General features: G+C 45.3%; 1 protein-coding gene across 34 annotated transcripts in view; it reads left to right on the forward strand.

The window, feature by feature from the left end:
- RBFOX2 (RNA binding fox-1 homolog 2) overlaps nucleotides 1-19,443 on the forward strand; it is a 171,150-nt gene that overhangs the window by 70,672 nt on the left and 81,035 nt on the right. For 19 of the 34 annotated variants that reach the window (XR_012053544.1, XR_005978964.2, XR_005978961.2 and 16 more), the window contains exon 1: nucleotides 13,536-13,739. The exons of 7 other annotated variants lie outside the window; for them this stretch is intronic. Coding sequence is in view for 21 of the 27 variants with exons in the window: in XM_030263081.4 (XP_030118941.4) it covers nucleotides 13,539-13,739 (201 nt within the window). In the remaining 6 variants the exon portion in view is untranslated. Of the gene's footprint in view, nucleotides 1-1,314; nucleotides 3,914-7,998; nucleotides 9,783-13,535; nucleotides 13,740-14,032; nucleotides 14,293-19,443 lie in introns of those variants that run through there. 8 more of the 34 variants (XM_030263098.4, XM_041713568.2, XM_030263102.4 and 5 more) reach the window with 6 other exon arrangements.

Genomic DNA, 19,443 nt, shown 5'->3' on the forward strand with positions numbered 1-19,443 from the left:
CAAGGAGTGCTTTGCTCCTGTGTTGGAACAGGAGAATACTGTCCCAGAAAACCTTTCCACCTTTCCCCCAAATTCTGCTTTTGTTTGTGTAGCTGGGAAGCCATACCACTCTAAAGTAGGGATAAATTTAAGTTCATACTAGCATAATTTATTGTGTGGCCACTCGTTAACTTGGAAACAAGTACCTTATTCTATTTTAGCTTGTCACGTGGAGGCAATTTGATAAGCTGGGAGGCGAGGTGGGGAGGAAAGTCCATACCAAAACTGTCTCTGCTGGGAAGCAAGTGCTCAGCTAGATGAGTAAGACACACAGCCATGTTCTGAAATGCTCTGCAGTGGTTGATGATGTTCTCCCTTCACCCCAGGCAAAGGTGGGGTAGAACGTGTTGGCTCAAACCCTTGTTGGAAGTGGCTTATCCCATGAGTCGTTTGCTGGGATAGATTGGGAATGCATGTGGCATTTCCAACAGCCCCACGTGGCCACTTGCTGGTGGGTCTGAGGTAATGGCAGAACTGTGCTTACGCTACAGGGGAATCATCAGTGTGGTCCAGCCCTAGGTTGTGATTCATTCAATTAAAAATACTTGGTGAGAGTATGTCTGATACTACCATCTGGTGACTTTTAATAATATTTATTCTTAGGAAGGTGGTTCTTTAATTAAGGAATTAACCTTAATTTTTGTAGGCTTAGCATAGATCTAAAGAAATGCTCAGACTTAAGCTGCTCTATTTCTAGAAGAGTCAAATCTTTCTTTTTTGGATCTCCCTGTTGTCCCCTTAAGGATCAACTGATTGAACTGCTGCTGCTTGTTAAGTGAAAAAACAGGTAGGATTGTGAGAGGCAGAATGGGCAAAGCTTTTCTCTGGCTGACATTCTGAAACAGCCTCTGAAGTGAAGGAACACTACCTCCAATCTATTATTTTTGCTTCCTCTTTGTCCACTGTCCCCAAAGGAATATGCAAAGGCAGTGTGACTGTCATGTAATGTCTAAACTACCAAGAGAAAACTCCTTGTCTTCTTTGATGTTGAAATTCTGCATCTGGACACCTTTTTGTTTCTCATGTAATGAGCAAAAAGCATTTTGATGGACATGCAGTATTATCAAGATCAGTGCATATATAAATGGTCCCTAAAGAAAGCTGTGATATGATCATCTTCATTGCTAAGTGTCTTAGCCCAGAAGTATACTTATTTGCTTCCTAAAGCATTGCCAAGTATTTAGAATTCTCCTTGAAAAAAGGCCCAGACCTAAGACCCACATAATTTTTTCTGGGAAGTCTGTGTATACTTTCTTTTTCCCCTGTTATATTGTGCCTTATACTGTGCCTTGCCAGCTAAGAGGATGGAGCCCGTCTGGTTTTAGAAGCTTCTTCTGGACTTGCTGCATGTTATATTCAGGTATTCTGGAGTTGTCTCAAGATTTTATAATTGAAACATGTTCTATAATGCATGTAAAACATGGGATTGGGGTAGAAAGAAAAGCTGAAATTGTGTCTTCTATATGCTGCTGGTGTATCAAGACTACTGGCAGGTTCATTTTGCAACTTAATCACTAATAGATTCTTGTGAGTTACTGTTCTGTTAAAGCTGCCTTGATGAGAGCCAGCTTGTTAGTGTCGTGAATAAAACTCAGTTCTGGGAACGCAGTCTTTTGACAGGGGATTTTTCAAACTTCATATGAGTGTTCATCACTGCATTACATTTTTCCTTTGTAGTAGTTTCAGAGGTAGACTTTGGGCAATCTAAATTTCACCTGAATTAACTTGAGTCCTGTCTGGCAGCTGAAGTTATCTGGGCAGGATCTGTACTTCCAGCTTAAGGAAGACTGCCTACAGAAGCCTTAACTTTAGGATCAAGAGTGTTTGTCTGTCTCTCTTGCCCGCTGTGACAGTGTAGGCTGGGTATTGGAAGAGTTTGCTTTCTGGCTGAGAAAGATCCAGGCTTATGATTTCTTGAGTCCCCTTTGGTATATATGTTTCTGGAGTTTGCTAATGTTACCATTCCACTGGATGGCTGTAAGAAGCCTAAACAAAACAAAAAGTGCCAATTGCCCAGCAGACAGAGGTCTAGCAAATTGCTCCTTTAGCAGACTGACTTTGTATCATTGTTCCGCCTCCTTTTTCCATGTCCTTCCCTAAAGCAGAGTTCGTTGAGGCTTTGAAAATAAGTGGTAGTTAAGAAATAATGACTTTTAATTCTGACCTGTTTTCCTCTTATGTTGTGTATTTGTAATTGTTTTTTAAAACTATTCTCAATTTCCAGTCTAGACAAACCATTAATATTTAACATCTACGTGTAGATGATGCAGTGAAGACCTAAGGCAGTAACAGGATGCAGGTATCTTATGTCCACAGTTTGGAGTGTGCGTGGTTTCTGCTGTTAAGCCACTTTAGATCAGTTTCAGGACTATAGAGCTTGGTTGGAGTGGTAGTGGCACATGCAAACAAACTCTATCACTCTTAAGTAAATTGCCTTGCAAATGGAGAATGTGTTGCAGAAAAAGATGGAAAAGGGAGATCTCCGGCACTTGGAGGAGAAAAGACATGACCAGGAGCTATTTCAGAGCTCCAGTTTTATTAAGTGCTATATTTGGAATTTTTCTCTCTCCATTTTTTTTTTCTTTAATTGTGCGTTTTCTCCATGAGAACTGGATGTGTAATGACTGAAGTTTTGCTGTCTGCCTGAGGTATTTGGCAGAACCAGTGGGTATTATGGGGCAGTCCTTGCTGCTTTACATTTTTGCCGCTTTCTTTAGCTTTGGGTTCCTTGGCTCTTTTTCCAGGGGGCTTTTACTTTCCTTGGATTCAAAGTGTATTTTTGGTAATTTCATTTGTGCTAATGTGTTTTTGAACTATTAATCCTAATGAACATGAGAATTCAGTACACTAATAGTCAGATAGGGTTTCAGGCAAGAAATGGCTCCTATGGCTTTACCAACCCATTCAAATTCTTTCCTCTGATATCCTTATTATGCTAATCTAACACAGTTTGGTTTGCTGCTACTCCACATTCCCCAGAACTGCTGGTTTCATTTTTGCTTTAATGCATCTAGTTCCTGGTCTGTGACATTTGCCTGCTTAGCATGTTTAACTTGCAGAGAAGGCACTGGCTGGGTGCTGAGTTATTCACTCACCTGCAGAGCTGATCCACCACCACCAAATCTTCTTGCTCTTGAGATCAGGACATCTATGTGAAACTGGCAGGTTTCTGAAATGTGGGGAAAATCCAGTTTCTGCAGTCAACTATGTGTTGTCATGTTTGCTTCTGCATGCCATTTCAGAATATTGAGGTTTCCTTTGTGTGCTCTGCTTACATTTATGTCCTCGCCACTTGAATCTCATATGATTCCAGGGTCAAAATAATACCTAGACCATAAGTAAATTTTCTAGTCATTGGTGATATTCTATGTGTGAAGAAAAAGGAAAATCATGCAGCTCTTTGAAAAACAATATATCCATATCAGCAAACAAGCAATAAATGTAGACCTAGAAAGAGGAATGGGGACTTTCCCCTGAGTATAAGTTCTCACCCAGAGTGAGCAAAAGCCACCTTTGTGCTCAAGGCATGGGACCTGCTTTGGTGCAAAATGAGAATCTCTTGCAGCTCTGTTGATGTAATCTTGGTGCTGTTTGTCTAACACTAGCATGAACTGGCTGAGCTGCTTGATCTGTTTAGCTGCTATGGAAATCAGTACATACCCAGCCAGAAAATGCATCCTTGCTTGCTGGCATGTTTCCTACATTTACATCAGTCTTTAAAAAGCAGAGACATATTGTAAGCTGCTCATCAGATCCCTGATGACCCAGTTTAGCAGATGTAGTGATTGGCTAATTGTTAAAGATGCCATTTTTGGTGGGTGAGAGGAAGAGCATCAGCCAGGCTTCTAGCGATGAAGAGTTAGATTCAGCGGAGGTAAGAGCTCTTTAGTGGGAGTAACTAGATAAGGCTTGGATTAATTTGTCTGGAGACCAGAAAATTATGCAAAAAATTTATAAATGTAGTTCATAAAATGAAACTGTTGGTATAATTCCTTGGTAAAGATCAATGTGGGGTAATGGCTATAAATCATGGAAATATCTCAGATTCCATGCTGTATTACTGTGTCCCCACAGTACCACAGTTTTTAGCAATTAAGAAAAAAAAATAAAGGTGGCAAATGTCTGGAACTTCCGTGGCTGCACTTCAACAATTATGAGACTATGGCTATATTATGTTCTTATAGCTGTACTTGTAATTGTGACTTAGCATGCTTGCTATAAACAGTCTGAACAAAGCAGACAAAGCAAAGCCCAGGGCTGTGGTCCTGGCATTTCCCAAAAATACTCCTCTGTCTCCAGACATCAAAGAGAGTAGTGCATGTGAAGCGAAGTATTGGGTTTTGAGAACACAGGGAAGAACTTGTGTAATCTCCATGACTTGCTTAGTACACATAAAGGGAAAAATTAGGTAAATGCTGCTATAGTGGCATGTAAAACAGTATGTCTAGAAAGAGCGATGGGTAGGTAGGAGCTGGAAAAAACAAAATTAAATGTTACTAAAAGATTAAGTTCAGCAGTGAACTTAATGATGGGTGATAGTTGAGAGAGTTGGGAGCTACGTGATCAATAAATGCACATACATCACAGGATGGTGGGTTTTTTTTTTGGTAGACTTCTGGCATTCAAAATAACAAATAGAGGAACCAGAGCTACTGGTGCAGAACATGAAACTGGATATCACAGGGATAATACCAATCTGCAAGAATAGTAATCATGGCTTTAACATGAATTCAAGATTGTGTGTGGTTGAGATAGGGTAGATGTAAAAGGTGATAGGCTATATTGTATGCAGTAGACTGTAAAGAAGAAAGCAGAGTAATACTGATAATGTAGGATTTGTTTCTGGTCAAATTGATGTGGGGAAGAATGGTAAAAGAGGTCCCAGGGGAAGTACTGTGAGTCTGCTGTAATCCCTCATAGGATTGGATTCAGATAGAAACTCGAGGCTTGAAAATTATACTATTCCCAGCACCATTAGAGATATAAATATTAGTATGAGAAACTTTAATTCCTCAGATACTGCTTGGAGAACAAATGCTGCTAATATTCATCAGATCAAAAGATTTTGTCATTGTAGCATCACCTGTTGTTGACGCAGTGAGTGCTGTGACTGTTACAGGAAAACAAGCTTTTTAGGAGCCTCCATCTCCACCTTAGGATGGGATGATCATGATATAAGCTTTGATACATTAAGCAATATATTTAATGAAGTCAGTGCAGCCCTGAATGGTGTTGTTTGGGGTTGGTAGGCTTTTTTTCATTGGTTGGGATTGTTCTTTTTCATTTCTTTTTTTAGAGGCACTTTGGATACAAATTAGTGATGGTATGTGTAAAGGGGGAGATCCTCTAAGAAGAAGCTTTAGCCTAACCTTGTAAAGGCTGTTAGGTGAGAAAAGAAGCAAATTTACAAAAGAGAATTTATCAGCAGAGATTGCTGTGCCTTTAAAATCAGTAGGGATGAAATAAGAACTGCCAAAAATCAGGCTGAATTAAACCTTAAAAGTGTTGCTAAGGAAATGGGTGACAGTTTCTCAAAATACAATTAGAGAGAAGGGAGGAGGTGGGGCCACTTAATGTTGAGGATAGAGTAGTTAATGAGGATGCTCTTGTGGTCACAGAATAGAACCAGTCTTTGTTGTTTTAAGTAGAGTTGATCTTGGGAGCAAGGGCAGTATTGGTAATGGGCATGAACCCATCGTAGAAGCATCCACACTGGACATTTCAAAGATCCTAGTTAGTGCAGGTAGGCTGGGCTGAGAAGCAGGGTTGCCTGGGGAAGGGGGGTGCCTATTCCTGAGAGTGAAAGAACTGGTTCATGCAGTTGCAGATATGATAGAACTTTTAATCTGTCAAATAGGAGTGCTGTCATATGTTTGGAGAACAGGAAGTGGAATAGACAGACCTACTGCTGGTGGGGAATGATCTGAGTAAATACAGACCTAGCCTCAGCTGCATGCTGGCACACAAATATTAATTAAAGGCTTGGATACAAATAAAGAATGTGATAAAAGGCAACATAAATACATTAAAACTAGGTTGTGCCTTATCAGCCTGTCTGTTTTTAAGATAACCAGTTTTCTTACCTTGATAATGTGTGTTTTACATAATACGATGCTGTCTTTTACTATAGGTGGGTTCTACAGCATCTGATGCTGTAGATCTAGAGAAGATGCAGTTTAGTGCTGGAAATGTGAAACAGAGCTGATGCTGTTCTGGGTGCTGTCTTTAAAAATAAAGATGAGCACAGGCCAGATCAGGTGCAAGAACATACTTCTACAGGTTGGGAAATAGCCAGCCTGTCATGTGACAGAAGACTGGAACAGCTGCCTGTTTGGATGGTTAGAGAGGGAATACATGGGAAGGTTAATTGTTAGGGAAAGAGAAAATATGGCTAAGCTGTAGGACAGTATGGCACAAGAACAAAGGAAAGATAGAAATTGCTCAGGAATAGCATTAAGCTGGAGAACACAAATCCCAGATATTCTAGAGCAGCCTTTTGGCTGGGGCAGTGTAGCTGTAAAACCCAACTCTAAGATTCAGTGTCCTAAATTTTATGAAAAGTTAAGATGATGATGTGTGATAACAGTTGATCTGATTCTATGTGTCAGGAGATCTTTTCCAGTCTTCATAGTTCTGTAAATTTAAAATTATTCATATATGTAGGCATCTGCAGGAGCAAGGCTATGATTTTATAACAGTTACCTCACCTAACTTGTGTTACTGGAAATGCATAGGCATAGTAGGTTGCATGGTAATGTAACTAATGTAATGTAATAATGGACTATTATCTCAAAACAGAATTATGGGGTATAGTGCCATCTCATATTTGACTAATATTTGTTGCAAGTCAGTGTGCAGTAGTAAACCAAGCCCTGTGTCCAGTCTTGCAGAAAATTCAGTAGTTTATTACTGGTCAGTGAAGTCCTGCTGTGTGCACATTGGTACATATGAGTTTAAAATTGGCTTTTGTCATTTAATTACCTGAGGGACTCAAAAAGTGTGATGCTTTTTTACCTAAGTATCACCCGAATGTCTTAATGCTGGTTAAGTCACATTATTTAAGCTTGCATCAAAAACTTTAAAGCATGGCAGTTTTATTGGATCTATAGTTAAAACAGCAGAGGAGCTTAGGTGATGCTCCCCTTCCTTGTTTTGTTTTGCCCATTTGATGGGTATTTATAGATAGGAAGATATCTGTACTAGGATTTGGAAATGTTTTGTTCCCCTGAGGCCTGGTTGGAAATGACAAGAACTGGATTTTGAAATAAATGTAAGATTTTTAACTTAGGGGTTTGCTTTTAAAACCTGGGGCATTAATATGAAGTAGCAAAAACATGCTGTGGAAAAGACTTAGGGTTTGTATTAATTAATGCCTTTTCATGAAAAGATTTTATTGGAGATACTAAATTGCTTGAGTGCATAGTAATGAGCTATGCAAAAGAATGAAGGGCAGGCACCTTTTGAACATGTAGTTACGAAAAAGAGAAGGAAATAAAAAAGTATTGGTGGTTCAGAGGAAACCAGATTCTATCTGTGCCCCCAGGCAGGGCATGCAGGGAGTGCTGAGAGGTAGCCAAAAAGCCCTGTGGTGAGGAGGTGGGGGCATAATGGTGAGTCGGAAGAGGCATAATGAAGAGCTCCCGAAAGCTGTTTTGGGTCTGTTTGGGGTGAAATAAATTGGCCAAAGGCAGAATGAGGTGGAAGTTCATTGTGGGAGCCTCATCCTTTTTCCCCAGTGAAGAGATCTAGAAACATAAGCTGCTTTCCCATTTATGGACAACTAATTTCTTTGTCTGTGCAAATCTTCACACATAAACAATGGCTCTAGAAGCTTTATTTATTTATTTATTTATTTATTTATTTATCTTAGATGTAGAAAATGTCATGCTTTATACTCCCCAAATTCGTCATGCTCCTTTTTGTAAGGAAGGAGCGGCCCTGTGGCTCTAGGAAAGATGATGAGAGTGGGCGACAGCTGCTATAAGCACTCACCCAGCTCCTAGCTGTCCTTTTCTGAGGCTCTCAGAAAGAAAGGGCAGTGGGAGCAGAGGATGAGCCAAGAGCTGTACTGCTGGGCTGAGTGGGTTGGAGGGCTGTGGATTAGGCACCTCTTACCTGAATGACAAAGATTTGCACATGCACATTGTACTAGATAATGATCCACATATTTAACTCCTGAAGAAAAGTAAATCTCAAGTTTAACTCTTTCTGAGGGGGAGGAAATTATGAGTGACAATAGAAAGGCAGCTTCCCTAGAGTTAGGCTGAGGGAGCTGTTTAGTGGTGCACAGCAGCACTACAGAAAAGTTAAAGATTAGAAATGCAAAACCCCCCTGACTTTATGCATTTAAAACGGTTTGTGTGGGGGAAATTTGGCTAGCCCTTCTTGGGTTTGATCACTGTAGCATGTTTATTTTTGAAACCTCAGAGGGAGGGGTTTCATCCCTGCTATCCTTTGGAGGAAGGTGGCAATCTTTAGTGGGCTTAGGCTGTTAACTCTTTGAGAACCCAGATTTGGTCCAGTGTCCACCCATCATTACAAAAAACTTGGTGTGTCTTTTTTTGTAGTGATGGGTGAAACCTCATGCAATTTGTTGTGGGAGGTCAGGTCCCCTCGGTGCTCCCCCTGGCCATGGTGTATCTTTTAAGAATCAGCAGCGGACTCTCGGATGTCTGGTAACGTGGCTGGCATGTGAGGCTGCTGGGGTGAGCCTGCTGGCCGAGCAGCTCCCCATCTGTCCCTGTCGGTCAGGGAGCAGATTCCTCCCTGGGAATGAGGAGGATGAGCTTCCTAAAATGGGCACAACAACTGGCCCTGCCCAGCCTTGCCCCCTTCTCCCTGCTGCTCGCTGTCCCATGTGACAGAGTTAATCCCCCTCGCAGCCCCTAGTTTGACTAGAACAGCTGAGGGGGACAACCCACCGGCCCAAGGCTGGGGCAGTGGGGACCATTCCAGGGCCCAGCTCCCCCCGCCAGCCCCGGTTCCGGCAGCTGTCCCTGCTTGCCTCAGCTAGGGAGGGAGGGAGAAGCGTTAAATGATACGGGCACACACTCCCTTGTGAAAGAGATCCCTTCAATTTGAGATATCAGTGTGGCTTCTCCCCTCTCCCTCCCTCCTTCTCTGACACCAAAGAGTTTTACTATGCTAATCCCAGCACCTGTCCCTGCAGAGGACAGCAAGAAGGGTATGGTGGTGGGGGGAGGAACAGTCCCATATGTTTTTCCCTGTCCTGGATTGGGAGTGTTCCCTCTGACGCACCTAGAGCCCAGAACATATGCTCTTTTCAGATCCTAAATGCTGTTTGCTTCCTCCCATCCCTGGCAGCAGTGGCTGCAAAGATCCTGTGTCCCCCTATTCCTGGCAGTTGCTCTGTTTGCTGCCCGGGAATCGCAGGACACTCCTCAGTCAAGGCTCGCAGGGCTGTTTTCAGTAGAGGATTTCTAATTTTAGGAGCCTCCGCCGCCTATGGTTGAGCACTGCCTTGCTGGATCCCAGAAGAGAGGGGCTGAGCCGTGCTGAGCCAGGCAGCTCCTTTTTATTTTCAGCTGAGCTAGTGTCAACCTGAGTGGCCCCAGAGGCCCGAGCCAAGCACTGCGCAGGGCTGCCAGAGTCCTTCCCACAAGGCTGAAAGACGGAGACTCAGATTTGAAGCTTCCAGTCCTGTGTCCATTTGGCCTTTAGCTGGAGGATCTTTGGCTATGTATGGTGTGTATTGTATGGATTACCAATACCCAGTCGTCCAGGTAAGCAAAAGGACAGTGGTGACTTTAAGGGGTTTTGCTCTCTATGTTGTTTGGGCAACACTGGCGCTTACATGCTGGTTTTGTAGAAGGACAGTGCTTCCAAGCTGGGCTTCTTGTGTCCCAGGCCTCTGCCCGGAGACTCTGCAGATGGCTTTGAAGCTCCTGCACCTGAGCAGTACCATTTGATACTTTCTAACTCCAAGATTTGTCTTGTTTGAGACTTGTGTATTCTGGTTCACATTTTTTGCCTTTTAATTTGATAATTTATTTGTTTGTAGGGGATGTTGAACTGACAGCAGTGCTGTGCTCTGCAAACTAGTGTCTTGTTGCGTATCTCACTGGGTTGTTGGGGCACATGTGACCTGTACGTGTGACTGCAGCCTGTCCCACAGGGATGCTGAGCCACCCAGAGCAGCTTCTCACCTATTCTCCTCCTCCCTCCTCCAAAATCACCCACAAAACCTCTGACAAAATCTCATTTGTCACATTTTTGCTTTTGGAGGTCCAGAGAGGATGTGTAGGGTGAAAGAATGGGTGGGTTTGAGAGCAGCACTCAGGGCAAAGTCTGTATTGCAGCCTCTGCTGGGGGAGGGGGCTATATTTGGAGCACACGTGACATTTGCTGGCCCAGTGTGTGGAGTCTTGGAGAAGACAGAGGCTGTGTGGGTCAGGCTCAAATACTTTTGGAGCCAAGTGAAAGATGATGTTCTCTAGGCAGTCCTTGGCTATTCAGTGTCAGCACTCCATGTCCTTACAAGCACCAAGTTTATCCAGAAAATGTGAAATGTAGACTAGCAGTTCAAGATTATCTACACTGAGATACATCAGATAGCCACTAAATAGTATTTTGTTAGGTTACCTTGTGTTGGGGGTTTTATTACCCAGATGAATAGAATCCACCAGCAGAAGTGTGTCTTTTGGTTGTTAAGATTTGTTCCTGATAAATTGGTTCTTTGCACTTGAAACTCTCTTTTTCTTCCCACTGGCCTTGGTCCAGCTGGCAGGTTTGCTCCATGTAAACTTGAGCCAGCACAGAAATGCAGGTAATGGGATGTTAAAATTGAAGGCTATGCTTGCTTCCCACCCTTAGTAGCAAAGAGTGGTAAATAATATAGCAAAAAAAAAAAAAGAAAAAAAAAGGATAACATATCCTGTAACTTTCCAAAAGCAGAGTGTTTGTGGACTCCTCCTCTTCCTACTTTAATGATTTCTATGAGTGTTAAACTGACCCAAGTATTTAAGAGTGTACATGTAGACTACTTAGTCAAACTAGAGGTTAGTTCTTCATCTATGCTCTCATCAGTGTGATTTCAGTGGCCTTGTCCTTTGGCCTGCTGCATAAACATCCTTCTCCAGCTTCTTTCCCATTAGGATTTGGATGGTAGGAGCCAACCAGAAGCCATCATGTACATCTGTGCAAACACAGAAGAGAATATAAAAGTGTCACAGACATGCTCAGGTGGGAGCAAGGAGCTTTGCCTGGCATGATGAGGATTATCAGCTGTGTCCTGGCACTGCAGAGACAGACTAGTTAAATTTGCCCATGATTATTTCAAACCACTACTTCTACAGCACAGTAACAAGTTTTGATGCATATGTGCCTGTGATGTATGAGAAGCAGTAAGAACTCATAAGTATTGGCATCTAGAACTGTTCTGAATACATTGCTTTTTGAATAAATGCAGTAAGTAGGAAGGGGCGATCTTGTGGCTCTGAGCTATGTATTCTTCAGGCTTCCAGCCTTCAGCTCTGCTCATGCTTCTCTGTTCTTTTCAGCAGGAAGATTTGCAGTTTGGGTTTTGGTTTTGCTTAGGTAGAGGGTGGCAAACTGTCATGGTAAGTTCAAGAGTGGTTCCATGATTCTCACGTAGGAGAAGCTAAGTGGAGGACCACCAAATTATTCTGCATGGCCATGACGCAACATCTGAACTTCCATTCCTCAGTGATGAGGAATGCACAGATGAGCTGCACAGATTCACCAATTTTTTGTAGGCCTTATTCGTTACCAGATGTTGCTCCTCTGCTCCAGTAGAACCAGAGACAACAAAGATCTCATGTGTTGCCACATCGGGTCATGCTTCAAATGCATGTGTGTTTTAAGCTTTTGAAACTCTCTATTAGATGTTCATTTTGGGTGGTTTTGCAGCTGTGGGAACTCTTGCAGACTTGCATTTCTTGTTGCCTGAGCACATCCACTGAAAATTGAGCGTTTTCTCTTGCTCAACAGGAGCAAAGGTGGATATATTCCAAGCCATAAGGAAGGAAATGCTTTCTGGTCCACCATGGAGATGAAAGAGAGAGACCAGCAGTAGAGCACACAGAAGAGAATTCTCACTCTGCTGGTATATGAGCAAGGCAGATACACCAACTGGGTGGTGGGAGGCAGTGCAAGGGAAGGTTCAGTGCATAGCTGGGCATCTCATTTTCCTTAGAAGGCTCTTTCTGATGGCAAGTGTTTCTGGAGGATCCTCAGATGAAGGCCAAAATAGAGTAGAAATGGTGCTATTCTGGTTAACAGTAGTGGGATGATGACCAGAAGGTCTGTGCTACAGCCCTAGGTCTGGCACAAGAGGGTGCTACCTCATGCACAGACAAGACCGAGTGAACACAAGACTTAAAAGTACTTAGGTGGAGAAAATAAGGAGATTATCCTGAGTGATTTGCAGAGGTCTGGTGAATGAGATGCACAATGCTGAAATCTAGTGGTTTGTCATGTCAAAGGTTTAAGGAGGTCACTGTGGGTTTTTGCTGCTTTTAAATGGAGTTTACACTTGACCTAGAACTGTGCTCCAGAATCTCAGGTTTGTAGTAGAGGGGTGGAAAACCAAATCCACTGCTTTCCCTGGTTTTGCAACACTGCATGTAAATATTGTAACTTGCAAGTTACCAGAGAGGATGAGATAACACAGGAAAATGTGGACCTGTGGGGTGCAGCCATGGAGGCTGGCTCCCTCACAGAGGATCCCACACCATGGTTTGGTTGTGTTGGGTGGCTGGCCCATGACTATGCCTCCATGCACTGGTGGCGTGTCAGGGCTCCTGGTGTCTTGGTCTCCTGCTTTTCACAACAGGGGAGCAACTGGCTTGTTACACATGGCTCCTGCTGGCCTGCTGAATAAGGAGAGAAAGGGCAAGGGAAAGAAAGGAAGAAGGGAGGGAGCCAAAGGTCAGTTTGCAGTGAGTGAAATTGGGAAACTAAAAAGCATTGTGGGTCAGCATGGGCTACCTGGAGATCAGTGCTGTAGCAGAAGCCCATGAAGCAAAGCCACTGGGCGCTTTATTTTTCCCTTGTAAATTATAACTGGGCATATTCATGCAAACAACACGTGGGGATTCAAGGTGTTACTGCTCCGTAATTTGGCTTTTTTGCTGCTAAAGCCTGGGGAGTCTCTTGACTACCAGGTGTCAAGAAGAGATACATCAGAAGCACAACTTGCCTGAGCTGGTTTTATCTCTGCGTCATGAGCACTGGAGCATCAGTACTTAGCATTCTTGTCTAACTGTGGGATTGGCAGACCTGTGCTCAGCCCTGTTCTGTGGGTTTCCATGGGTGCAATGTTGGGAAAAATCAATCAGAGCATCTCAGATCCCGTCTGGCAAATGGGGTAGCAGTGTATCACTCTGTTTTACGGGGTCGCTGAGAGAACAGATGCTGTCAACCGTGGCGTGCTCAGGTGCTCAGGGCCAGATGCTTGCTGAAGATAAATGGGAGGGAAAAAAGCAAGCTGGGAAGGAATCCAGCAGTCTCCAGGTTTTATGATGATAGAAATGCAGAGCCTGGCACGGATACTGCTTCCGGTTCAGCCAACACATCGTGTAACCCACGCGTTCTGCCTTTTGTGGCAGGAGGGAGGTCTGTTCAAAACTGACAGCTATCTCTCCAGCATCCTCCAGCCGGGAGATGCTCTCTCCCGCCTGCTGAGGTCCAGGCGGGGGAGGCCTGGGGCGCTGGGAATGGTAGGTACGGAGGAGCTCGGGTCGGCCGTGAGGTTCTGCCGGCCGGGACCGGAGCTGCACGGGGCCACCACCTTCGCTTTTGTTTCCAGCTCGCGTTTGCGCCTTGGCCGAGCCTCCTGGCTCCCGGGGAGCAGTGGGGAGTCCCGGCGGGCAGGCGAGGGAGCGCCTGGCTGGGGCGGGGGCTGGCCGGGCCGTGCCGGGCGGAGCGAGGCGGGGCGCGGCGGGGGCGGCCCCGGCTCGCATTAATTACCTTCGGCATTCGGGGCGGTGCTTCCCGCAGCCATCTGGCTGAGCCGGGGGGGCGGCAGGGGGGGAGGGAGGGGGAAGAAGGGGAGGAACACGGGAGAAGAAAGAGAGGAAAAAGGGCTCGGGGAGCACCGCGCCGGCGAGGCAGCGCAGCGCAGGCACCCGCCGCCGCCGCCCGCCTCCACGGGGCTGCTGCTTTTTTATTTAGTTTTATTTTTTCTCTTTTTTTTTTTTTTAAATTTTCCCTCTCCCGTGCGGCCGGCCTCCCCCATTTTGGTTTATGGAGAAAAAGAAAATGGTAACTCAGGTAAGGGTGGCGGGCGGGCCGGGCTCCCCGCGACCGCCCGCCCGGCTTTGTCTGGGCGGGGAGCGGGGCGCCCGGAGCGGTGCGGGAGGGAAGGGAGCTCCGCCGCGCCGGGCGCCCGCGGTGGGAGCTTTGGGGAAGGGGTTCCTGCGGTCTCCCTCCCCGGAGCAACCTCGCAGTGCCCTCTAGAGAGAGTGGTGCGCGAGGGGCACGGCTTGCCCCTGCCGAGTTAGGCTAAACCCGCCTTTGACCAGCCGATCCCGAAGGTGTACAGCTACTCCGCCGCTTCTCCATCCGGCTGCCGCTCGCCGCGGGGGCCGGGAAGCCCTGGTAGGTAGCTGTAGGCGTGGGGCTGCCCGTGTCCTCCCGGGGGAAAGCGGCTGACGTTTCCTGAGGAGCGCGCCCAGCTGCCAGGGCCATCGCACATCCACCGCAAAGGGTTTCGTCGGACAGTGCTCGCCTTTTAAGGCTACTGTATGCTTTGGGATTTTGAATTCTTTTTTTTTTTTTTCTGGCATGGTATATGCAACTCGCCACCGGAGGGAGCGGGCAAAGGGAGGGAGGAGAGCGGCATCGTGGAGCTGGAATCCTTTGGAGTTAGGCATTATATAATGTCCCCGCAGTGCCTTGCAGAGCTGGAAACCTTTGGGGGATATTCCCAAAGGAGGTGGAAGGAAGGACTCTCAGAACATTTCTTCAAATCTGGGTTTCACAAGTGCTTTTTTTTCTGTACAGCTGTGCAGGTCTATAGAATAGATGCATACTGCCTTTTTGGCTTTCCTTAGCTTTGGCTGAAACCCCCTTCACTAGCTGCTGCTGAGATCCTGCATGTCCCATTGCAAGGGGCGTCTCTTTCATTGGTGCCTAACTCAGAGTGAATCTGCTGCAAGAAGTGACACCCACTTTGACCTTTTCCCTCTCATTCGCATTGATTGTCAGTGGCTGAAAAATAGGTCTCTGTCCACTCTAAAGGTATCTTCCCAGGCTCCCAAGCCCCATCTTCTACTTCTGCTATTTAGTCCCTTCCATTACAGAATCCTTTTTATCTGGACCAAGGCTTTCTGTTCTGAGACAGAAGAGCTCTGCAGAAATCTCGTGGGACTTTCTGTACCTATATTTAGTTTAGCAAGTGATGCTGGAAAGCTGTGTCTCTGCAGTCAGCGTCCATTTGTGTTTTGCTGTGTGCTCAGAGTGTTCCTGGTCAGATGGAGGTGTGTGCCCCTAAGCTGCAGGTGTGCACGTTTCAGAGAGTTGTTCTGCACAGCCTTGTGTTGCAGTGTGCTCTCAAGCCACAGCCGTCACGCTCGGAGCCCGTGTCTGTGCAGTGCAGAAAGGTGCCTGGGTCACGAGGACCCAGGCTTGGGTGATGTGCAGAGCTGGGAAGGATGGGATTCTGCTGGAGCACTGGCTGAAACAGGGGAGGGTATAAACTCATTTAAAGGTTTAGGATATCCTAATAGACTCCAGGGAAATCTGTCTTCCACAGAAACTCTTTTAATTTATTGATGTGGGGAAGGAGGTATCAAGACTGTGTGTTATTGTATTGTTTGACCTTGAATTACGATTGTCTTAAAAGTATGTACTATTTAGTATAGGTTTTCAGGATTTGCATTGTGTATTTACATGCTGAGATGCTGGAGAAGATGCATATTAAAAAAACAGTAGGAGAGGAGAACTCGGACTGTGTTTCAGTTGGGGATCCAGATGGACGATGGATAGCCCTTGTACGCAGAGTTGAGGAAGACAGCACTGGTGAATTCAGCTCTAGCAGAGTACTGCCTTCTCTCAGGGGGATCGTTTAGCTGCTAGGCTGGTCCTTAGCAGTCACTGCAGGTTTGGCCAAGTGTGGGGCTGAAGGAGCGTGGCACATTCAAGACAATATCCCCAGCCACATTATTCTTATTCGGCAGTGTTGTTTGAAGCAGTGGAGTGCCATTGCTTAAACCTGTGAACTTACTTCCTTGGGGCTCTGTCTCATATATGAAAAGTAAATATTGTTGGTATGTTAAGCTGGTAATTGCCACTGAATTAATTCAGCATTGCTACAATCTTGCTCTGTTTAGTTCAGTCTCCAGAAAACGTTGCCTATCTGGTCTGAGTTCTCTTGTATTGTAGGGAGCAAGCTTGCTGTCTGCCTTGGAGATCTGGGAGATGAGCTTCTGTATAGGCATGACAGGCTGATAGAACAGAATAAGTATGAGTGTGTGGGGTGACAAGACTAGAAACAGCTATGGAAAGAAATGGGAGATGCTGGAAAGTAGAAATGTGCTTGAAAAAGAGGAAACAAAAATTGCTAATGAGAGTAAGAGCTCAGATTCATTAATAGAAAGTACCTTACCCTTATCCCCCTTAATCCTAAATCAGTGAAAATGAGTGTTAAACGAAGCCCAGTACATTATGTACTAATTGCAGATAAAAGAGAGAGTCTTCTTTGGATGGGCATTATATGCTAAAAGGCTTTTTCACTGTGTGGTGCATGCTGAGGTTGCTGGCTTGTGTGGAGCACAAAGCCCTCCCTTTCTTGGACAGCCCAGTGCCTTGCTGGCGTTTTCCTCCAAATCTGTTTCCCATCAGGGCCGGGAGAGGGGGAAGGTGTCGAGCATCTCAGAGAGTGGGGAGGGAGCTGCCGCCTCCTTAAGGGGTCCCCCCAGCCCATGTGGCAGCCGGCAGTGCTGAGTGTGTGTATGTATGTGTGTGCCTTTGTAATGAATCCCCCTGCCATTGTCTGCTGCCCTCTCTGCTCTCAGCAATGGAACCTTTCACCTGGGCTGCTGCCCGCTGGCGGGCCTTCTTCCAAGATAGGAGGAGGAAGGGCTGCTTGTGGTAATTAAAGCCAGACCTTGGAGAACTGCTATTTTCTGACCTCAGCACCCCTTTTTCCTTCTTTATCTGTCTTGAGTTCCCAGCTTTTGATGTGGGTGTAAGCAGAAACATCAGAAAGTCTGCTTTTGTGCAGCTGTAGAATCACCAGTCTCCATTTTGTGGCACCATTTGAAGCATCTTTGCTGCCCTGCCTGCCAGCATGCCCCCTCTTGTCCCCCCAGCACCCCTTGGAGGCTCCAGCCAGCGCCGTTTATCTTGGCACGTGTTTGACTTGCTACACTCTGCCCAGGGCTCGGGGAGGTGATGGCGTTTGTGGCTTTGAGACTAATTTATGTCCTTGTTAAAATGAACCAGCAAGCAGTCTCATTTTTTCCAGAGGTTTTCTTCCCTTTCCCTTCCCCCTTCTATAACCCTTTCCCTCCCAGACCCTGTGTGTAGCTGTGAGACAACTTGTGCAGCCAAAAGTTGCTTGCTTAGTCAGTGATTTGTTTTTTTAAATTAAGAAAACCCAACAATTGCAGTGCTCCTTAAATGGAGATCTTATTTAAATCAGAACAGCGGCTGACTCATTAAAGGCTGCTCTGTCTCCTCTTCGTTCCTCTGCCTCATTCCCTTTCCCTGTCTTTCTCTACCTCCCATTACAGTAATGGTGTGATAAAACAGATCTTTGTGTTCCATGTTGGGATCATGCAGGGGTGTGTAGTTGAAGGGGGGAGACAGGAGATGGTGAACCCTGTCACGACAGCCACCTTGTGCTAGCTAAAAATGTACAATGCATCCCATTATAGGAGACCGTCCTCCTTTGTCTGAACTGTCTGCAAGGGAGATCGAGTCCCAGAACAGCCTCCCTCCTTCCATCCCCTTACGGCTGCTTTAGGTTCTGTTCCCCTCCAGGCAAGCTGGATGCTGCAGAATTCCCCTGCTCCTTTAAAAGAAAGAATTAAGAAAGAAAAGCTTTATCTGTGTGGTGGTAGAAGCCCCCCTTTTTTCCCTCTTGGACTTCTCTTAGGACCTACTATATTTCCCTGTCCCTTTTCCCTGCTTTGAGGATTGCATGTCCCTTTCCTTTCAGTTCAGTTGTCCTTGCTGCTCCTTGCTTTGGTGTTATCTTGCAAACTTATATGAGCTGTCTGAAGGGAGTAACTCTCTTCTCTGTCCATGGACTTCTGCTCTTCCCTTTTCTTTGCTGTTTGAGAACTGGTGCTTGTTTACATGGTATCTGACTCAGTGCCTATACCTATCCCCTAGTTTTTCATTCCCTTCTACTGTATATCATAGGGCTTCTCCTTAGGGCTGCAAGACACCATGTCAGCATCAGAGGTTTGTGTGAAAGAAATCCTTGTGTGAAAGTCCTGTCACTTTTCCAGGAGACTTTCCCCTGGGAATACAGAGATTAATCTGCATCTCACTTTCCCTGATACTAGGACATAGTTGCTTGAGGTGGGGCTATGGGTTGTGTCTGTAACTGTTGTTATACTTACAGATTTAACTGCTGGTTGAGAAGGGCTTACTCTTAAGGGCCTAAAAGTCAGTGGGGCCTGTCAGAGCCTGGTGAGTGTTTTTTAGTCTTCTTCTCTTTGCCCCCTATGCTGAGCACTTTGAGATGCATTGGAGTAGAAGTGGACCACCACAGGTGCTTGTAGAGCTGCCCTGGGATGGCAGAAGCCTTATTCAACATTTCCTAGGCAGGATGGAGAAAAGCAACTTGATACAGCACTGCCATTTCCTTGAGTCCCTGTCCTAGAAATAACCTCGCTGCTCCCTAGTGCATTTCTTCTGCAGATGACTAGGTGGTTATCCCCGGGAATTGAGAAATGAGGATGCCTAAGTTTTCTGTGATATTTGATTGCCAGGGCTGTGTAAATTTAACATACCATTTAAATTGTATTTTAAGAACTATTAATTTGTGAAGTATCTAGATCAGTAAAGAGGTTGTAGTGAGCTACCAAAATTTACAAAAGTTCAAGGTTGGAAAGGAGGGAGGCTCTTAAAACCAGCAACATCTTTCCCTCCAGGTTATTAATTCATGATGGCTCCATTGGATTTAATTAGTATTGACCAGCCTTCTACTATAAAATTCTAACACCAGTGCAAAAGGGTCTGCAATGAGTGTCTCTGTGTGTGATGTTTTTTAGACATGGATTCTGGTCTTCCTGACTTATTCGGGTAAAATGCTCCATGTTCCTGTTTTAGATCCATTTCCAGCAAATGGTGTGTGCAGTTGGCTGCCCCTTTGCAATGACTTCCTTTATGTACTTACCTCCCAGCTGCAGAGTCCCAGACTTCACTAACAGGCATTCCTTGGAGGTCTGAATACCAGGGAGGAGATGG

The sequence above is a fragment of the Taeniopygia guttata genome, chromosome 1A (genome assembly GCF_048771995.1).
Source record: "Taeniopygia guttata chromosome 1A, bTaeGut7.mat, whole genome shotgun sequence".
Classification (NCBI taxonomy): Eukaryota; Metazoa; Chordata; class Aves; order Passeriformes; family Estrildidae; genus Taeniopygia; species Taeniopygia guttata.